Here is a 19820-nt window from a genome sequence, read left to right as displayed (position 1 = left end):
GCGCTACTGATGAAAACAGGATTCGATATGTAGTAATGGCCGGCATATCGGGATATTTACACTTTCAGACGCTCAATTATTTTTTCGTTCTACCCTCGTGCAAATGTTAGGAAAACTGGAATCGCGTTTTGCATTCCAGGCAATAGGCCATTTGCTATATTACCCAAGCATCAAGGAGAATGCAGGGATTGGTGTTCCACGCGCCACACGCGCAGACCTTCCCCGTATGAAAGATGCGAAGTAAATAACCAAAATAAAGCGTTGGCGAACGCGCGTGCAAGAGGCCATTTATTTTAGGTATTGGCTTTAGAAACGTTGCTAATGCTGAGGCCAACACGTGCGGCGCGTGGAACACCAATTCCTGCATTCTCCTTGATGCCTGGGTTATATTAGCGCCGAGGTGTTTTGGTGGCGCCCTCTTGTGGCTTTCATCCGTGATGTCACGACTGGGATTTGCCTCGCCGTGACGTCACCAGTTGTTATCCTGGCTACTTACCATCAAGTGAGACGACGAGTTCGTTGGTGTGTTTAAAAAACACAGTGGAAGCTAGGAGCCATCGCAATCCGAAACTAACATCTTCAAAGTTGACAATCTGACAATGGTCATATGCCCATGCATGGTTCGGCCAATCGTGGAAAGCTGACCGCAGCGACGCTTTTGGTCGCGCACATCGCTAATAGCAATAGGTCTATTTCTTTCACCGCTTCCTTGTATTTAGAAATATTAAGTAAGAGATGACACGAATGTCACAAAACTGTGTGGATGTGGTCGATTATCCTGACTATGTGGTAGTACATTGGCCGCAGAGCCATAACAAAATGTCCGGGGCTCGCCCCTCCTCGCGCTCTTTAGGTTGGCAACGACTATGGTGACACTCACCTACGTTGTAGGACATGTGCTTCGAGGTGTTCAAGATAGCCATTTGGGCGCCGCATGTGAACGCCATCGGAATCAGAATCGATGGGCCGGGAAGCTTGTACAGCATCTTCCAGGCGCGCAGCCAAGCCGCAGCCTGGCTCCACAGGAACACGACGAGCGTCACGCTCAGTATCGAAACTACCAAAAGCACAGCACTCCCGAACCCGCTTCCACGCAGGGTGGTAACGAGCCCCGCGGTCTCCATATCTGTGAACACGACAGACGTCTAGCACGCACACCTTGCCAAGATTTTTTCCTGATGTTTGTTTGTTGTAAACGAAAGCAACCGTTGTAAGCAACTCGCTGACTTCGTTGCGCGACTGCTCGGTCTCGTAAGAAATACTAGAATGTCCAGTTAGTTCGATTACGTCGAAGTATATGTGCGAGTTGAGCGTAACGATTCATCCAAGGTCCTTGATACTCTCGCCTGGAACGCAGCCAGCGGTTTGGGAGAGAGTGTGCGGGGCTCGTATATTCTGAGTCATTTTTTTCCCGGTGTGTGTCTCTTGGCAGAATCGACTGTTTGATCGTCTGCAGGTGCCTGCCACACTTCGAGCGTTCTCACGTATGTCAGCAGCGGGCATGATCAAAGGCGCTCGGCGATGTGGCTTTGTTTCGATATTTCTTTTTTTTCTTTATCCAACGAGAACTGAGGAAAAAGTTGAAACCCTTTTTGTAGCCGCTGTGCAAAAAAAAAAAAGCTAAAAAAGATGTCCGAAAAAACGATGAGCGAAGATTAAAATATTTAACAAAATATAGTTCAACCATATCGTTTTTGTTTTTAATAAGTCAGACGTGAATATTTTGAATATTTATACCGGGGAAATGTCACATATAACTTTAACTAATTTTATTTTTTTTAGTTTGTTTCCCGATAAATACCAATCGTGTGACTCGTTGGATAAAAAAATAGCGTGAAGAATCTTCGCCTGTTTCTATTTTCGCCCGATTTTGGACTTTATCCTAAATCGCCGCAACTTTATGCGACAGGTGTGTTAGATGCATTGATAAGTCATGCTTCTACGGTGGTCTCTCAATATAGACATCATTTGCGCCGGCTCGTTGGGCCAGCTCATGTCACCACATACGCATGGCGGGCAATGCGAGCTACAATTCAGCCCTCTATGCGTCCTTGCCTTACCGGTTTTTTCTTTTTATTTTAAAGCCGATTTGACTATACTCCGTGTCACTAGTTGTGTGCAGTGCAGGCGAAGAGAGAAAGGGCGAGTACTAGTACTAGGAAGGCGGGACGGGACAGGAGAGATTTTGAGGGCGAGGGGAGGAACGTTAGAAAAGTGAAGAAATTTCCTCCCTTCCCCCCCCCCCCCCTCCCGCCCCAGCGTCCCTAGTGCTTGCCTTTTTTTCCCCTCGCCTGGCGTTGCCTTCCTCTCTACTGCACGCAAATAGTGACAGGGAGTATAAGGCTGGTGCGCGAATTTCAGGTCCCAATCTGTGAACACTGAGAAATCAAGAGGAGACGGCGGGGGGGATTGTAGGCTTAGCATAAGGTCAGACCGAGTGTTGCTGCACATATTGTCCCCTGCAAATGGGGGTGGGTGCTATATACATTAAACGAAAGCGTACGGCATTGATACATCAGCGTCACCGTTGTTAGCGATGAAGGAGCGCCGGTGATTAGATTCTTCGGCTTCCGAATCGAGCACGCTTATCGCGTTTGCAACAAAAGCAGGCGACCAGAGCGCCCTTCAAGGACCTCCGCTTTTCTGACCTCCTATCCTTTCGCCACGGAATAACGTTGGACGAGAAAGGGGTGGCAGACACGGGGCAGCTCCAACTGCTGTAGAGGCCGGTCTGTGCGATCCAAACAACTTGACGTACCTTGTCGTGTCGGACGGGCACACGGCGGAGGTGACGATGGGACGTGGACGACGATGGGACAACTGTACCTCAACCCATTCCGCTATCCACTTTTTACTAGGGCTGGGAAATTGATCGATTAACCTAAGAATTAATCGATTAATGCTTTAATCGCGATTAATTTTTGAGCGGTTAAGTTTTGACTAACCGAACGAAAGTAAATGCTAAACGCTTTCGCCACGCAGGCGCAGAGGAGTACACCTGTGTGAAGGGCAAACTTTAGGTGAAATTTTCACCTGGAGTAGACTGGTAGGGCGAGAATTGTTTCTCCCAACAAGTGCAGAAGGCTATACGTGTCCCAGCGTCTTCAACGTCATTCGAGTGTCCATTTTGCGAAGCAGAGACTTTTGTGAACCATCAAAGAAGCTCACTCTTGACGGAGCGTATCAAAGAACCTCTTTGCCTCTGCAGGCGAAGTAATAATTTGAGTATGAGCGTCTTTAGACTCTTCCCAACTAGACATCGAGGTTTATTCATAATCAGAATTGTACATTGCGCCGTTTATCGCATATTCAGCTCAGGCAAAAAATGTAATTTTGACTTTTTAGAAAATATGATGCCTGGAAAGGAAGCAAACCGATTAATCGATTAATTACTCGAATCGGGCGATAAATCGGACTAAAATTTTTAACCGACGCTCAACCCTACTTTTTACCCAATCTTCCCCCTCCCCCAACGACGATGCCACACACAGGCATTTTCTCCTCTCTTCGGGGCCATCATCATCATCAGAGCCCTGCCCTTCCTCGTGCGACGGCGCCCTCTGGTGTCTGTGATAGTAATCCGAGGTAACCGAACTTGCACATTCATTTTAATAAAGGAAAAGGTTACGTACGAATGTAATGGTTGTCTTTTCAGGTTGCTTAGATCCCATAGATGGAGTTGTGATCAAAATTGATCTATCGCAGAGAGTGGTTTAGTGTCTCTTTAAATTACAACCGCGGTTAAGCCCGCGATATAGCAAGTGCACAAAGACGACTCGCGCCGTGGCAATGCACTTTTAGTGCTGCTTGATTTGCTCCATTATATCAGCGTCGACTGCACTCGGGTTTAGTGTGAAATTGCATATAGTTCGTGGAATCGACCTCAGAATAGAGATGCTTGCTACATTCCCGACATAAACTATGATTTAGGTCTGGTGTCTGGTTAAAGCGAGCGTGTTCTAATTACGAACACTTGAAATAGAAACAATAAAAACAAGGAGGACGTTCGGGGACAACCACCCTGGACTTCGGTAGCATCAGGGTCCTAGGAGCACGTCGTCAGCAATTCGGATTATAAACTCAACAAAACATTCATCATTAAAAAAAGATTATCAACAAGACGCGAAATGGAATTAGTACGGCCGGAACTAGAAAAAGTTTAAACAGAGAGAGACTGTACGGAGGCTTAGTCCTTTTCTGCCATCCCAGACAATGATCCTGGTCGACGAGCGAATTTTTCGAGCCGGAAACAAATACATTTGTCGTTGGCATACTTCGTCTCACGATAACTTGTCGAACTGTGGATGCTAAGGCCCCGCGACCCAATAAGAGCGTTGGAGCAAGGCACGTGACGACGCTCCATGGTCGAGGCCACAGGGGCCTTGTTATCGCCACCTCAACAGCGCCGTCCGCAACCAAAAGTAGTTCTAGACTTCGTTTTCTTTAAGCAATTGAACTCGGGCCATTGCATCTCTATCAACACGAGGCTACACGACACGGAGTAAAGACAAATATACTTCCAAAAACACTTCACTCGGATCGACAATTTTAAACGCTGTTTGACCGATCGCAGCCCTGTAATCAACCGCTTGCGCTCATAATGTCGCTCTGGCACTAGCACCTGCCACAGATTCGCGGGTAAATGAGCGTATGATTGTTTCATGAACTGTTCCGGAAGAAGTCTCTACTCTAGCGGACGGCAATGTTGTGTCGGTGGACGTTCATCCAGAGTTAGTTGGCTTCGCAGCAGACGACTTTTGGCCAGCAAACGACCGCCAATTCCTCCGAGTCTCGCATCTGGCGCAGTAACACAAAAGCTATCTTGACGTGGTTTCACGTGCCTTGCTCCGACGCCAAGATATCGTGAAACGGAGTATAACTAGACGAGTGTGGTTGCCTTCAAACGTTTTCCTTGTTTTCTTTGACTCTATTTTAAGAAGACTGATGTATGAAGCTATTTAGCAATGCACACAAACACGCTGTGAGACGAACGAGCCCACGTTTGCCCAAACCAGGGGTGGGCGTTGCGATTGCGCAGAAACTACAATCTTGTAAAATAAACACTCTGCACATGCGCAGCACCACCGCGGGGGTGTGACGTGAGAGTTGAGTTGTTCTATAATAATAATAAGAGGAAGAAGACTACTAATAATACTAATCAATCAATTAGTGTTTACTATAGTGTCCAGGAACAACCAATCGGTCTTAGTGCTGGCACACTTAAAAAAGAGTACTAATAAAAACAAAAATAAGAATAATAATAATCAAGAATCAAGAATAACTTTATTAGGTTTCCAGGAACGACCATGCGGTTTTGGTTCTGGTATAATAATAATAATAATAATAATAATAATAGTAATTTATTCACAAGTACGCCATCAAGGTACGACATACCCCTCTAACAAAAGCACTTGCGTGCGTGTGTGCGAGAACGGGCAGTCTACTCAAATATAAATATTTGCCCCCCCCCTCAAAAAAAAACAAAAAACAAACAAACATATGGAGATAGTATGTGCTCCCTATTCAATTTTATACAATAGTTATAAGCGGGTGTTCACTACTTATAATTTTGCAAACGTTTTCTCCAAACATCTATCCTGTATAGGGACCAAATCATTACAAATCATAAACAACACGGGCAAAAATTATCATAAAGAAAACAGTAAGAAAATCGTAGAAGTGATGCACAGTCTAAAATAATCACACAAAACAAAAAAAAGCAGTTGTGGTTCCCGCCAACTACAAAAGCGAGCTATAGCAAGAGAAAACACACAATGGAAAGCAATGAACCAACACGTGTAATCAATATCACCACACGATAATTCGTAAAAGGAAGTTTCGAGAACGCAGTAAAAATTCAATTCACTGTTAATCTGGTATTCGGCAGAAGAAACGTAATAAATGAAAAAAAGATCACGAGAACAACTAGTTCACCTTCAGTTATCTGTGTCCCCCTTTCCTCAGTTTCTTTTTTATAGAATAAAGAGTGAAAGGTATGCCTGGATTTTCAGGAAGTTGGTTCAAATATGTGAGCACAAAAACTTTTCGAAGCTTAGCTCTATAACTAGTCTATACTCTCAGAATCTTTAACTTTTCCGTTTTTCGTTAAATGATTCGTCGAAATCACAAATTTGCGCAGATTACTTACTTTTATTAGATTACGTTCTGCCAGCGATTTTTCAAACAAAAAGTCTTCAAGCTGGGTTATGTACACGATGTTTCACACCATCCTTTTTATCAAGTTATTTATTCCTTCTTTTTTGCAACAGGAACCGGATGTATAGATGGTAATTCCATATCTAAGTTTCAGTTCTGCTAACACTTGATAAATCATTCCTCTTAGACTAAAATTCACGGAATCCCGTAATCTGTATAAGTAGGATGCTATTATTCGTAGATGCTTAATCAGATAATGTAAGTGTGAATTACACGACAGATGCTCGTTGAAGTATATACCTGTATTTCGTTTTCCGCGGGATATGAAAGTGGTTAACAGCTGCACTGAGTGCATGACTTCTATACAAAAAAAAGATGTTTCATAAGCTGCGCATAATTAGCGGCGCATTTCTTTTTTTTTTTGTTGTTGACAAAAATATAGCTTTTAGAAACCAGTTATTTCCTCATGGATGTCGTTCTGCAGAGTCCTAACTGGTGTACCATAATTTTAACTTCCCAGTACTAATGCTGTATCGTCAGCAAATTTATAAATGTTTGATTATAAGGGCCATAAGGATAGATCGGGGGGCAATAGTGGATGCGCTCCGGGCGCGTTGGTCACTGGCTCTCGTGTCTCGGAAAATCTGGCATCGGTGGGGAGCGTTGGAATCAAGGATTGGTCGATAGGGTCATGACGTCACATCCACATGACCTCGCGCGGGAATTTTAAACAACTCACAACACTCACATGAAACCTGAGTGTTGTGGAGAAAAAAACGGACCTGCTCATGTCACCGTCCTTAAACGATTCTTTTTTTCGAGCAGGAGACGAAGATTCCTCGCAGGACCGGAACGACACTGTCGTATGACGCCTTGGTGGAGGCGACCCCTCGTATCCACCAAGGCGGCGGTATAACCTACGACGTCGGTGACACCAAAAAAAAAAAAGGAGAACCTCGTTTCTTTTTGTCTCCTCGGCTTTTTTTTTTTTTTTTTCATTTTGGTGGTAGTTTTTTACTTCCACAGATCTGCTCCCTTTTCAAAAGAGGGAAGGAGAAAATTGTGTGCCCAGCTCCCATCCGTTGTTTCGAACCTTCTTGAAGGGGTTTGAAAATAACACCAGGCTCAACCCCCAACAAAGCCCCCCCGTCGTCTGCTTCTTTGTTTTTCCGCGAAGATGGCTCGCGGACAACACCGCCACCACACTCCGCCATCGGAACGATACGGTGGCCGGGCTCGTGGTGGACCGGACTACCAAGGACGTCGGCGCGTCATGGGACAGCCTGGACTGTGGACCGCGACCACCCCCTACAGGACGGCCCCAAGGAATCGGCCTCTGCCGGCGATGCAGCAGACGGCCACATTGTACCGTCGCTACATGGACCGCGCTCTAGGAGCATAGAGTTACTAGAGAGTTTTAGTAGATCGTTCCGATACCTCCGATAGCCCCGATAACGATACTATGCATGCGCAAGGGAGGTGGTGGTGGAGTATCGGGTATCGTTATCGGAGTCATGGGAACGATCCACTAAAACTCTCTATTATAATGTACGCTAGAGGTTCAAGTGGCGCTAGTGTGCTGACGCAAATTGAAGCAGACAGCAACCAGTCAAAAATTGACTTCCGGTAATGCATTTCTATGGGAAAAAGTGAGTGTATTTTCTCCCTGCGCTCGATCATAAGAGCAAATATCCCAAATAATTCGTACGTACTAGGTAGTTTGGAACATTTCTCAGTCAGGCAGACGAAAGAATTGGTCAGTTACGGCATTTTTCTCTCGAATTCATCGCACTAAAAACGGTGCTAAAACGGATTCGTACGTGTATTTATGTGCACTGTCGGACACTGTTAGCGCGAACGCGGCGTCGGCGATTTCCAGCATGGGGGATATACGTGCCAAACGAACGAAGGACATCTGGAAAATCAAGAGCGACGGCTACAACTACGCAAGCAACACCGGACCAGTAACTCGCAGTGCATGTACGATCAAAATAAATTGAAGGTCACGTAATCTATTCCGATTTTAAATAAGTGAGTACCGCTTTATCCTGAGCGAAGCTGCGTGTTCTACGTTCAAAATATCCCCCGCGCGCTAGACATCTTTGAGAACAAGTGCGCGATAAAAGCTGCCCGGCAGAGAAAACAATACGAAGAGACACCTTTCATATCCCACGGACTTTATTCTCTACGTTGAAGGTTTTTATCCGCTCATGCACGACGGGATCATTTTCATATGGTGACAGGACTGGCATATTATCAATATACAAGCGTCACCGTAATGCTTGCGAGCCTTGAACACACTCTATATTCGTTTCGATCGTAATTTTGCTTTGAATCGTCGCTTGTTTTTACACACCTGCTGCGGAACACACGTTTGGGACTGAAATGGAGCGAAGTTAAACGTCGCTCACTGGTGAAGAAAAATGCGCTAAATAAAGCAATTACACTTTTACAATGTTAATTAAGACACATACTATTCGGTACGACCGCAATAACCAAAGTGTTCCATGTTATTTTCCGGCGAAGAGACAAAATGCATGCGCTTTTTCCCATAGGAATGCACAGGAGCACGGCAAAAGTGGACTGGTTGCTGTCTGCTTCAATTTGCGTCACGGAAGTCGCATAGACACTAGCGCCAGTTGAACCTCTAGCGTACATTATAATAACTCTATGTTTAGGAGCACACCTCTGTCGGGCGGCACATGAACGCTGGCACCTTCATGGGGGTTTGGACGTCACCAGTCGCGAACCTGGCGGCGTCCCAACAGCTGCGGGGTGTGCGGCAGACGCTCATTCAGCTGCAGGTTGCTCTCCAGTGTGGCACTCCACAGAGGCCAGAAGTTGGGACACCGTGACGACAGTGACACTCTCGTTCGGTTGTGCTACTCGCAGCCTTCTCGTTGGCATTTCTACGACCAACCGCCAGGATCGCTACATGCAACAGCCTGACACTTCGTCTTCTGTGACGCCGTTTGTTGCCACATCGGCACCACTTTTGATGTATAGGCTGCATAGGACGTTAAAGACACCTGTTGAAGACGCGCTCCAGGCAACGTGCTGAGACGAACGCAAGACCAAATAACAATGCATTCCCATATACAGCCGACGCTACGAGTTGACGGAACCAATCAAACAGCGTGAAAAGCGCGACTCACTGGGTCTTTCCTGTACACTATTGGTTCGACGACGATACAACACGTACGACACTTGGCAAACATTCCTTGGCGTTGTTCTTTTTCACGCTGTTTGGTTGGTCGCATCAGTATATGGCGTCGGCTGCTTCTTGACTTACGGTGAAACGATATATGACGTCACTGCTTCCAGGATGAACCCCATCTCATTAGCCTTTCATGCCCGGCGTTGACCAATAACAACAACTAGAGATTATTTCTTTTTTTCTCTCGCTGCGTGCCCCTCAAGACAATTAGAACCCTCTGTATATCGCAAGGGCCAGGATACCTGTGCTTAGCAGTGAAGGATTGAAATGTATCTTCAATACAGATCACTAGTCCTCTAAAGATAAAATAAAGCGGTGCTGTATTTGCGAAACAAAAAAAAACAACACTTAAATCGTCTTCATCTGACCTCCAGGAAAACGAGTATCAAAATTATATTTCAAATTGATGTGTTGGAAGTAGCCACAACAGCGCTTTTGAAATAGCGCTGAAGGCCCATCCCCTTTCCGGCGCGTTCGGTGAGAGGAGGAAATCGTCACGTCATGCGGCTATTTCAACATTCTCGTGCCTTCCGGAAGCCTTACACGAGCAGTCAATACTGCTGTGCACGTTCCCTCAAAAGCAACAAGCGCAAGGCAGTTGAAACCTCTGGATATGACGTCACACGTACCCGGTGGTTATTTTTTCGGTTTGCTCGCGTGCAGGGATACGTTCGGGTCAAATGCTTATGATATTCAAATTCACGGGATAAAAGTGCGGAAGAATTCACTTCTTTCTCGATATTTTCCACGAATTTCTTCAGCTTCTCTTTAAGCCCAAAGCCGACGGTGGATGTGAAGTACGATGGCGTCCACCATTGGCCTCAAAAGTGCAAGAAGGAAAATAAGCGCAAATATTGCAAATTCGGTCGCACCTTCATGTGCAAAATTCGAAATGTGCATAACTGTTTCAGTCGTTGGACGTAAACTATAGTCTCGCAAATTTCCAATGTTGCTCACAGCAACATTTCAGAAACCGTGCTTACCAAAAAAGCTTTGTTTTTGTTTTTGTGAGACCAGATTTCTGTTATCCTGTGGGCTTTAAAACCATAAAAAAATTAACAGGTCTCCAGTATTTCAACCAACGTATTGGGCATCAAAGGCCTTAAAGAGTTAAAATTCTCCACCCTCTTTAATCTTCTTGAAATTTCCTTTTCGCCCCGCCAGGGAGTGACGCGCAGAGGAGGCTGAGATATCTCTCCCGGTAGCCCCCTTTTGTTTAAACCTCAATATACAAATTTACAACAAAAAAAAAACACGAAATTAAGTAAGCTTTATTGAGTTATTTTTCTTATTGACACCCTTAAAATATAAATATATCTTCACGCTGGAAAGCTACACGGTGCGCTTACGTTATCTTCTTATATGGGTCTGTGCTGTCCTACAGGTTGAAGAACCGGCACCTGGTCGTGTTCATTATCAGTTGCGAACGCCTCAGACCGGCTACATCGTACTGACATCCCCCCCCCCCCCCCCCATGTAAATCAAGTCTGTGTATACCTTGCTTGCTCATGTTTGTAACCATAGATATACGATTAGAATCTCTGTCGCAGAAATGGCGTTTAGGCGCTGCGATGTATAATCTGAAGGAATAACTAAAGATACGAGCAAATGAGTTAAGCATTTTTTGTTTAGTTTTTTGTGGTAGAGCCCGACTTTTTGAGCCGGGTTCGAGACCTCATGACGTTGGCCATACCTACACGTCTATGCCGCCAGAAACACCACGCAAGTAATTGCACTCAATATCTAAATGCTATTTTCCTATTAAAAAGAGAAAAAAAAAAGCTTTGCATATATTATCTGCCAAAGGAAGATATCAACATGGTCGATAACGCTCACCTGCATTGTAATCCATGCACTTTGAAAGGTTGCCAAGGGATATTTGGGCGCCGACCGCATACGCCATTGGAATCAGGATCGGCGGCCCGGGCAGTTTGTACAGCATCCTCCAGGCGCGCAACCAAGCCGCAGCGTGACTCCACAAGAACACCACGAGCGTCGCGCTTGCCACGCTTGCCACCGTAAGCGCCAAGAGGCTGACAAAACCGCCGTCACGCAGGGCCCGTCCGGACAAAAGAGTCTCCATACTTGTGCGCACGCCTGATCTTTCACGCGCACCTCAAAACGTATACTGCAAAGAGTTTCCAAAAAAACATTCCTGGCGCTCGAGACGATTATATCGTCACAATAGTGACGTTAGTTTATTGGCATCGATTGCCTTCCCGTGGTTAGTTTCCCGGTTCGGACTAACGGAGAAGGATCGCTGGTGCGACCGTAACAGAGTCTGACAAGTATGTGACGCAGATAGCGAACGGGGTAGCGTTTGGAACGACGCCAGACATTTGGGTGTTGCGAAGTCGCTTGCTTACGCATTCCCTTTCCATCCATGATTACGCGTTCGACGCAGTTTGTTTTTTCCTAGTTGGACTTTCTACTCACCCGCTGCCCGGGCGTACCCTCAGTGATCGAAGGTAGCCACGATAACCCTGGTTCAACGGGCTTTGCTTTGCACTTATCCGCCTATTATTGTTTATCGCCTGCGTACACCGCCTTTTGTTTTGCTCCTTGAAACTGAAAAGGTGAATGCCAAAACCCGTCAGTTCAGATAGCAAACAGCAGTGCTGGGAGTGTCAAGAAAGGCTCCAATAATTTCTTGCGAAAGAAAGCAAAAAAAAAAGAAAAAAAAAGTGGAGTTTGTGACTGAAAAAAAAAGAAGTTTTTTTTCGGTTTCTAGTGTTTAATTAATAAAGGTCACGTGGCGTACAATCATCTCTTTTGCGACGTTATATCGATATCTATTATCGATATCGATATATCGATATCAATTATAGCCCCTGGGCAAGAAATATAATTAGAGCAATAAATACACAAACAAACGCCTCAATAAATAATAAAATACATAAATAAATAAAATTATTTCTTCCGTGTCCATTGGGATTTTTCAGTTTGAAGCAGCTTGAATATCTGTCACTTTAGGATAAAAATGAATATATTGCCGCGCGCAGACTTGCAGAAGGTTCTCGTTTATTCTTGCTGCGAACATAAGTTCTATCGTTTATCCCTGCTTTTGTTGTTCTAGAAAGTGTGTGTTCATTCTCGCCCCGAGCGCGCTACGCTCGAACCTTCCCCGCCGAATCTTCGAGACAGTGACTCACTCTAGATAAGAGGCCGCCCGCGACCTTGTCGAGTCAGTGATAGTGATAATACCGCGCGCAGACTTATGCACAATTGTTACGTCGTATTCTTGCAGTCGAAGGCTCCAGCGAGCGAGGCGTCCTGACGGGTCCTTGAGGTTGGCGAGCCAACAGAGAGCGTGGTGGTCCGTGACAACGCGGAACGGGACCCCGTACAGGTACGGGCGGAACTTGGTTAACGCCCAGATGACAGCGAGACATTCCTTGTCAGTCGTTGAGTAATTTTTCTCTGTCTTGGACAGTGCCCTGCTTGCGTAAGCGATCACCCTCTCTGCTCCGTCTTGCCTCTGGACGAGTACCGCGCCGAGTCCGTCGTTGCTGGCGTCAGTATGAACTTCCGTTTCCGCTGATGGATCGAAGTGTCCGAGGATAGGGGGTGACTGGAGTCTTTCCTTCAGTTCGTTGAACGCTTGTTCTTGCTCCTCCCCCCACTGGAAGTTCACGTCGTCCTTCGTCAGATGCGTGAGCGGTGCAGAAATCTTGGCAAAATCGTGAACGAAACGTCTGTAGTAAGCGCACAGCCCAAGAAATCTTCTGACGGCTTTCTTGTCTGATGGCTTCGGAAATTTAGCAACAGCGGATGTCTTTGCAGGATCAGGGCTAACACCCTGAGCACTCACGACATGACCCAGAAATTTGAGCTCGCCGTAAGCGAACCGACATTTTGACGGCTTTAGCGTCAGTCCAGCATCCTGGATAGCCTGTAGCACGGCTCGCAAACGTCTCAGGTGCTCGTCGAAGTCGCTTGCGAACACCACGATGTCGTCGAGATAGACGAGGCAGCTTTTCCATTTCAGGCCGGAAAGAACGGTGTCCATTACGCGCTGGAACGTCGCCGGCGCCGTGCACAGTCCGAACGGCATCACCTTAAACTCGTACAGTCCGTCCGGCGTGACGAAGGCAGTCTTCTCACGATCCCGTTCGTCGACCTCGATCTGCCAGTACCCACTCTTCAGGTCCATCGACGAAAATAATCGGGCGTGGCGCAGCCGGTCCAGGGTGTCGTCGATGCGTGGCAGCGGGTAGACGTCCTTTTCTGTTACGGCGTTTAGTCGACGATAGTCCACGCAGAACCGAAGAGACGTCTTTCTTTTTCACCAGGACTACCGGTGAAGCCCACGGACTGTTTGAGGGCTGGACGATGTCGCCGTCGAGCATTTCTTGGACCTGCTTCTGGATGACTTCTCTCTCTTTCACAGAGACACGATACGATGACCGATGAGCAGGAAGTGCGTCGTCATCAGTAATAATTCGATGTTTCGCAACCGTCGTTTGGCGCACCTTTGACGACGTGGAGAAGCACCCACTGAACTCGGCGAGAAGGTCACTGAGTTGTCGTCGTTGTGGGGTAGGCAGGACTGGATCGATGTCAAACTGCGAATGCGGTGTTGTCTCGTGTGACCCCGAAGAGATGTCTTCTGCTATTCCGGCGATTGTGGCTGAGTCCACGAGCTCCTCGGCGCGACCCACGGCGGTGCCTTTCGTAAGGTGCTGAGCCTCCTGTCGGAAGTTTGTTACGAGTGCAACAGTGCGCCCGTCTTGGAGCTCCGCGATGCCTCTTGCGACGCCGATCCCTCTTCCCAGAAGCAACTGGAGGCTTCCCTCGAGCAGAGCGTCGCGGGCGTCGATGTCGGCGAAACCGCAGGATCGAGCGCAGAGGCGAGACTGACTCGACAAGGTCGCGGGCGGCCTCTTATCTAGAGTGAGTCACTGTCTCGAAGATTCGGCGGGGAAGGTTCGAGCGTAGCGCGCTCGGGGCGAGAATGAACACGCACTTTCTAGAACAACAAAAGCAGGGATAAACGATAGAACTTATGTTCGCAGCAAGAATAAACGAGAACCTTCTGCAAGTCTGCGCGCGGCAATATGAACAACTGTGGGAAGCGTGAACTGACTCGCTGCCCGAACTAATCCAACGACGAACTCATTTCCTTGGTCTGTTTGGATTCAAGCGGGATGGCCATTTGTCTGACAAATATTTATAAAACCTTACAGGGTCCGGTGGTGTGAACCAACACATTTGGCATACCTGCAATATTCGAATTCCAAATGTACGTACATGCCTGAAATTGGGCACCCGAACGTTGTTCCCCAAAAAGTTTTTTCTTTTTTGTTTTTTCTTTAGAGTTTCAATTGGGGTAGTGAAATGTTAAAAATAAAGAAAAATCGGAAGCCATGTATTTCCAACGTCCTATACCAGCCTGTTTACCGTGTGCACACTGGTTTATGAGTTCGCTCCCGGATGGCTTGGAAAATGCAAAAACGCTAAGACTCAATAGTAGAGGCTGGCGGTTATCGGCATAAAAGCGATAATAAATAGTTTTAACAAAATATATAAACAATGGCCGAAAAAGGATGGCGAAAGAAAAAGACGCGTATGCATCGCTTCCAATTCGACAAAAAAAAGAACAGTGACCACCTGCGAGCAAGATCACAAACCAGTGTACAGACGGCAAACGTGCGGTATAGGACACAGGAAATGCTCAGACGCCGTTATTGTTCTATATTTAATATTTTGCCACCTCTGACTTGAGCTCTGAAAAAAAATGGGCATAAAACTTCTCGCAAAACTACGTGCGTGTGCCCAGTTTTAGGTGTGTGCGCTTGGAATACGAATTTTGCGGGGCGTGCCAAGTGTCTTGGTTCTTACGGCCGCACCCTGTACATGCATCGTCTGTTGCACGTTAGGGGTTGTTAAAATGCCTTCAGTCAGACCTATTATTTGTATGATCTACTCTTAGTTCATACTGTAAAGATCTAAAGGTGGTGGTTAATTATTTCAATAACTTTATTAAAAGTGGTTACATTATCTGTCGCACGAGCAGGGGGAAATTGGTTAGAACGCGTGTAATAGGGTCTCCACAATGGCTCCTAGTGCTGTAAAACTAGCCGGAAAACTCGGCGCTTGCACATAGAGAGCTCATACCTTCACCGAATGTGCATCTAGGTGGTGCATTATAGCGAGGGAAATTTGAAGGCGTTGCCCCTTTCTTGCGATAAATGAGACCGACAAACGTGCCAGGAACAACGATGGACCGACGACCGGCTTAGCGATGATTGTAGCTTGTGGTGTCATCTCCCGATAGACATATCGAGCAGACCGCGCACACTGTCGTTTTAGTAGCTCAATCAGAACGTCACACGGCTGCCCTTCTGGCGCTCACATGAAAAGATGTAGATGTTTTCTGTGGAAATTTTGTGTCTTTAAAAGCGACTTTTTGATCTAATAAAACACGCGTAGAAAAGTTTCTATAAATATATTCGAGTTTTCTGAGACCCCTCGAAACATATACAAAAAACGAAAGTATAAGATTTTTTTTGTTGTACAGCAAAATTGAGACTTAGCCTACTTGGTGATTTGTTATTATAAATAAAGCAGAGACATGAAAACATGCATTGACATTAAATTGACTGAATGTTTGTTTATTCTGCCAACCGCATTTAAAGGCGGTAGTTTTATAGGATGGGTAGTGCTCTTAGTTCGGGAGGTGTTTAGGGCAAGATGACCCCCAACCTATCAGTGCCTGGGAGTGGATGCTGCCCTTAGTTCAAGTGGTGTCTAGGGCAGGGTTTCGTATGGAAACGGATACCGTCACGCCATTGTCTCTTGGTGACGCTGCGCGCGCTTCCCTTCAGCGCCTCCTGGATACAAATCCTTCGTGCTCCATTGTCACTGTCACCGAGAGGGGGGAAGCGGGCTTTCCTGGCCTTTCCACTCCTCCATGTTCCGCGCGCTCTTTCTACACCACCTGTTTATGCTCCTCTCTTTCTTGCCCTTTCTACCCCCTCCGTTCCGCGCACTTTCCCACTTTACCTGCTTCTGCTCCTTCCGTTCCTGCGTGCTGTGTCGGTAGCCCATTCAGCTGCACACTCGGCTTCCACGCTGGTGGTCGTAGGGTTCAATCCCTGGCACCGGTGGCCATTTCTTTTCTTTTTTTTAATTTGTTTAGCGGTTGCGGACTGAGCGACCTACACATTTCGTGGTTACGCGGCTCCTGAGGCTTGGTTTCCCCTATAAATCTACGGCTTTAAAAGCGACGCTATGTTGAAGTCAGCGTCTTCAATCGTAAGTGCTCCCCGCCTGCACTCGGCAGCGCGTAGTCGTGGTGCTTTGCATTATAAAATCATCGGGAAAAAAAACGCATCTGTATATCTCACAGCCAAAAAACGCGAGGCGTGGTGAGTTCCATGCATCTGATTATCGCATCGCAGCCAATGAGGTTGCGGCCATACTTGAGTGGTAATTCAATTACAGTAATTGAATTACTGTAATTTAATTACTTTTCTGGGTAATTTGTAGTTGTAATTAATTACTTTTGGCCAAAAGGAATTGCAATTGTAATTTAATTAGTTTCGGCCAAAGGGAATTGTAATTGTGATTTAATAACTTTCTAACGTCAGTAATTTCAAAATTTCAGGCACAATTACAATTTCTCTTGCAAAACTTAGCGGCGCCGACAGAACCTCTCTGAAAGCCTCAGCGCTCGCACAAGCGGCCTAGCTCTCGGTGAAACAGTCGCACAAAGACACGCACTCATACACACGCACAACATAAATAGCGTCGCATTGTTTGTTGTTTTGTTGCTTACACTGCGGGCTGAGAGACAATGCTCTCTGCAGCCTACCTCAACGGCGCCGTGTTGCGCCGTCTGCTGTGCGAGTAAAAAACAATAGCGTAAACATGCCAAAATATTGAGAGAAAAAAATAGATTTTCAGCTTTCAGTTGAGCTAGGGAATTTAAATTGTCTATGAAGTTTTTCGGTTTTTTTTTGCCAGCTTTTTACGCCCCTATTCAGTACTGTCACATAATTGTACCTTTGTACTGTTCTCAAATTTATTTCTTGTTGGTTTTACTTCGTATATTTTTTGCATAAGCATTTTGGAGACCGACCTCTCACCTATGAATATTGTTACCAATGATTCGGGAGCCGTCCGATTCGGTTCTTATATATTCCTAAGCCATTATAATTTGAACTCAATGTAAATAATTTACAATACCATAATATTTGTATGTGAATGCGGTCGTATTAGCGCGTATGGAATTTAGTCTTATATTAACACTTGTAAAATATTCGATATGACTAATTGCCGCACTTCCATTTCCCGGGCTAACAAAACCTTGTCAACCCAATTTTTTCTTTGGCAATCTGGCATCTTCAAGCTTATGAACTAATTTATTATTATTTATAAAATATAAGAACGTAGTACTTCATTGCCTCAAACTGTCAAGTTCCATCATGAATCTAACAAAATTCATAAAAGGGAAGTTCAATACGTTGCATTTGTTTAGCGATGCTTAAGCCTCCTCAAACACTGGGGAAGGAATGAACAAATAAATAGGTTGCATTCTTAAACAAATCGTTTAAAGTTATATGGCCCAAGTCGGGTCGCTCTCAGAAATAAGTAATTGTAAAGTAATCACATTACTTTTTAAAAGTAATTTGTAATTGTAATTAATTACTATTCGCGTAGAAGTAAAGTTGAAGTTGTAGTTAAACTACTTTTAAAGCAAAGTAACTTTAATTGTGATTAAATTACATTTTGAAAGTAATTTACCCATATATGGTTGCGGCATTAAACGATAAGGACGCCGATGCACGAATCGTGAAGCAATGAAAGAACGTGAGCATAATAAGCTGCACGTGTTGAGGAGCCCGGACACAACCTTATAACTCTATCGCTGTGAAACACTGCCTCTTGTGCTGTTAGCGATTATCGGTGTGGACGCTTCATTTGCTTGGCGCGAATATTTGACTCGCTTCCAAGCAGTGGCGTAGCCAGGATTTTATTTCGGGGGGGGGGGGGGGGGGGGGGGGGGGGAGGGGGTTTAGTTTAATAAAATCCCCCCCCTTTCATGACGAAGCAGAGTGAGCTCGGCGGTACGGTCGCTCACGCAGAGATTGGCGAGGCGCTGTTAAGATAAAACGGGTAAAGCTGCATTGTCATTTTTGAAAACGGAGCAGGCTTCATTTACAGAATACGGGCGTGGTGGCTCATTGCTCTATTGTCGTCTTAGTTGCGGCTCTCCAACTTTAAAAACTTCCTCAAAGCCCACAACTCCCCGCGCTTTTTGTGGTAGCACTGCATTACCAACGCGTAAAGGCCAGACAAAACACAAGGAAATCTATAAACCAGTGTCTGCTCTGTTTCATGGGCGCCGCCATGTTTGTTTATGCTGACGCAATGACACGGTAAAAAAAAAGGGGGGGGGGGGGCTGCGATTTTAGCGAGACTTCGTGTTTTTTTAGAAACCTTCGCACATATCGTAGTGCAGGAACGTCGGAAAGGCATAGTCACGAAGCTCCAAGAGCAGCACCAATGCCCAGAGTGTTGTAAAGAGCAAAAACCCTGTTTTATGCGCAGCCCCTCTCTTCACAACAGCCTGCGCTTGAGATTATATGTTCACATTTTTATCGCTGGGGGCTAGGACTTCGGACACGTCTCTATAGGCAACCTGCAATGCTGTTTGGTTTGGCGCTATCTTTCGACTGAATCAAGAAACATAAGGTATGCTTGGAAGTGGCAGCTGCATTGTTCAAACGTGAGCTATTAGTCTGGTGGCGCCACTATTCGCGTCTCCAGCTCGACGCTCGCCCTCCCGCGGCGGAAGCTGGAAGCGCACTAGTGAGGGTCCCCCGATTCTCCAGCTCAGCGGGCACGGCGGAACTGCTCGCGATCATAGCTCGCGAAATGTCATTCCGAAAGCAACCAACACTCTTCACTGTCCCAACATAGTGCTGCAGCCGGTATGGGATTGTACCTTACTGGAGAGTTCTAGTATTGCGCATACAAGCAAACACAAGCGGCGTACGTTTGCGTTAGAGTTGCGTGCCCCACGTTGTGCGTGCGCCTCATCGCCATGCGCCATTCGAGACCGCAATTTGCGGCTCCGCGCACGCGCAGTGTGGAACACGCAAATCTAACGCAAACGCACAGCGCTTGCGTTCGCTCGTAAACGCAATACTAAGACTCACCACTGTTTCACCGGGTTCCAACGCCAACGAAACGTGCTGCACTGAGCAGACCTGCAAGCAAGTAGGCGTTCCATTGAACTGGAAAGGCTGAGACTGGCAGAACGACGGAGCGTAAAAATGAAAGTAACTTAATGTTATAAAAAAATAATAATTAAAAAAAATTGGGGCATTTGGTTTGGAAGGATATTGGCGGCGACTTACGTTGTGCCGATTGTCGAAAGTCGCAACTTTAATAGAAAAATATATTTTAACCACAATTAATGTAATTTTACCTGGATTTC

The 19820-nt window shown here is 46.0% G+C and overlaps 1 protein-coding gene across 1 annotated transcript in view; it reads right to left on the bottom strand.

Moving 5' to 3' along the window:
• Positions 1-11286, bottom strand: part of LOC8050681 (cytochrome P450 4V2) — a 97050-nt gene extending 85764 nt beyond the window's left edge. The window contains exon 1 of the mRNA XM_042290864.1: positions 11210-11286. Coding sequence (XP_042146798.1) covers positions 11210-11276 — 67 coding nt within the window. The 5' untranslated portion in view covers positions 11277-11286. The remainder of the gene's footprint in view (positions 1-11209) is intronic.
• Positions 11287-19820: the final 8534 nt, after the last annotated feature.

This window comes from Ixodes scapularis, unplaced genomic scaffold (assembly GCF_016920785.2).
Source record: "Ixodes scapularis isolate PalLabHiFi unplaced genomic scaffold, ASM1692078v2 PGA_scaffold1__304_contigs__length_218370807, whole genome shotgun sequence".
NCBI lineage: Eukaryota > Metazoa > Arthropoda > Arachnida > Ixodida > Ixodidae > Ixodes > Ixodes scapularis.
Note: the sequence above shows the minus strand (reverse complement) of the source record. Positions and strands in the feature narration are given on the sequence as shown.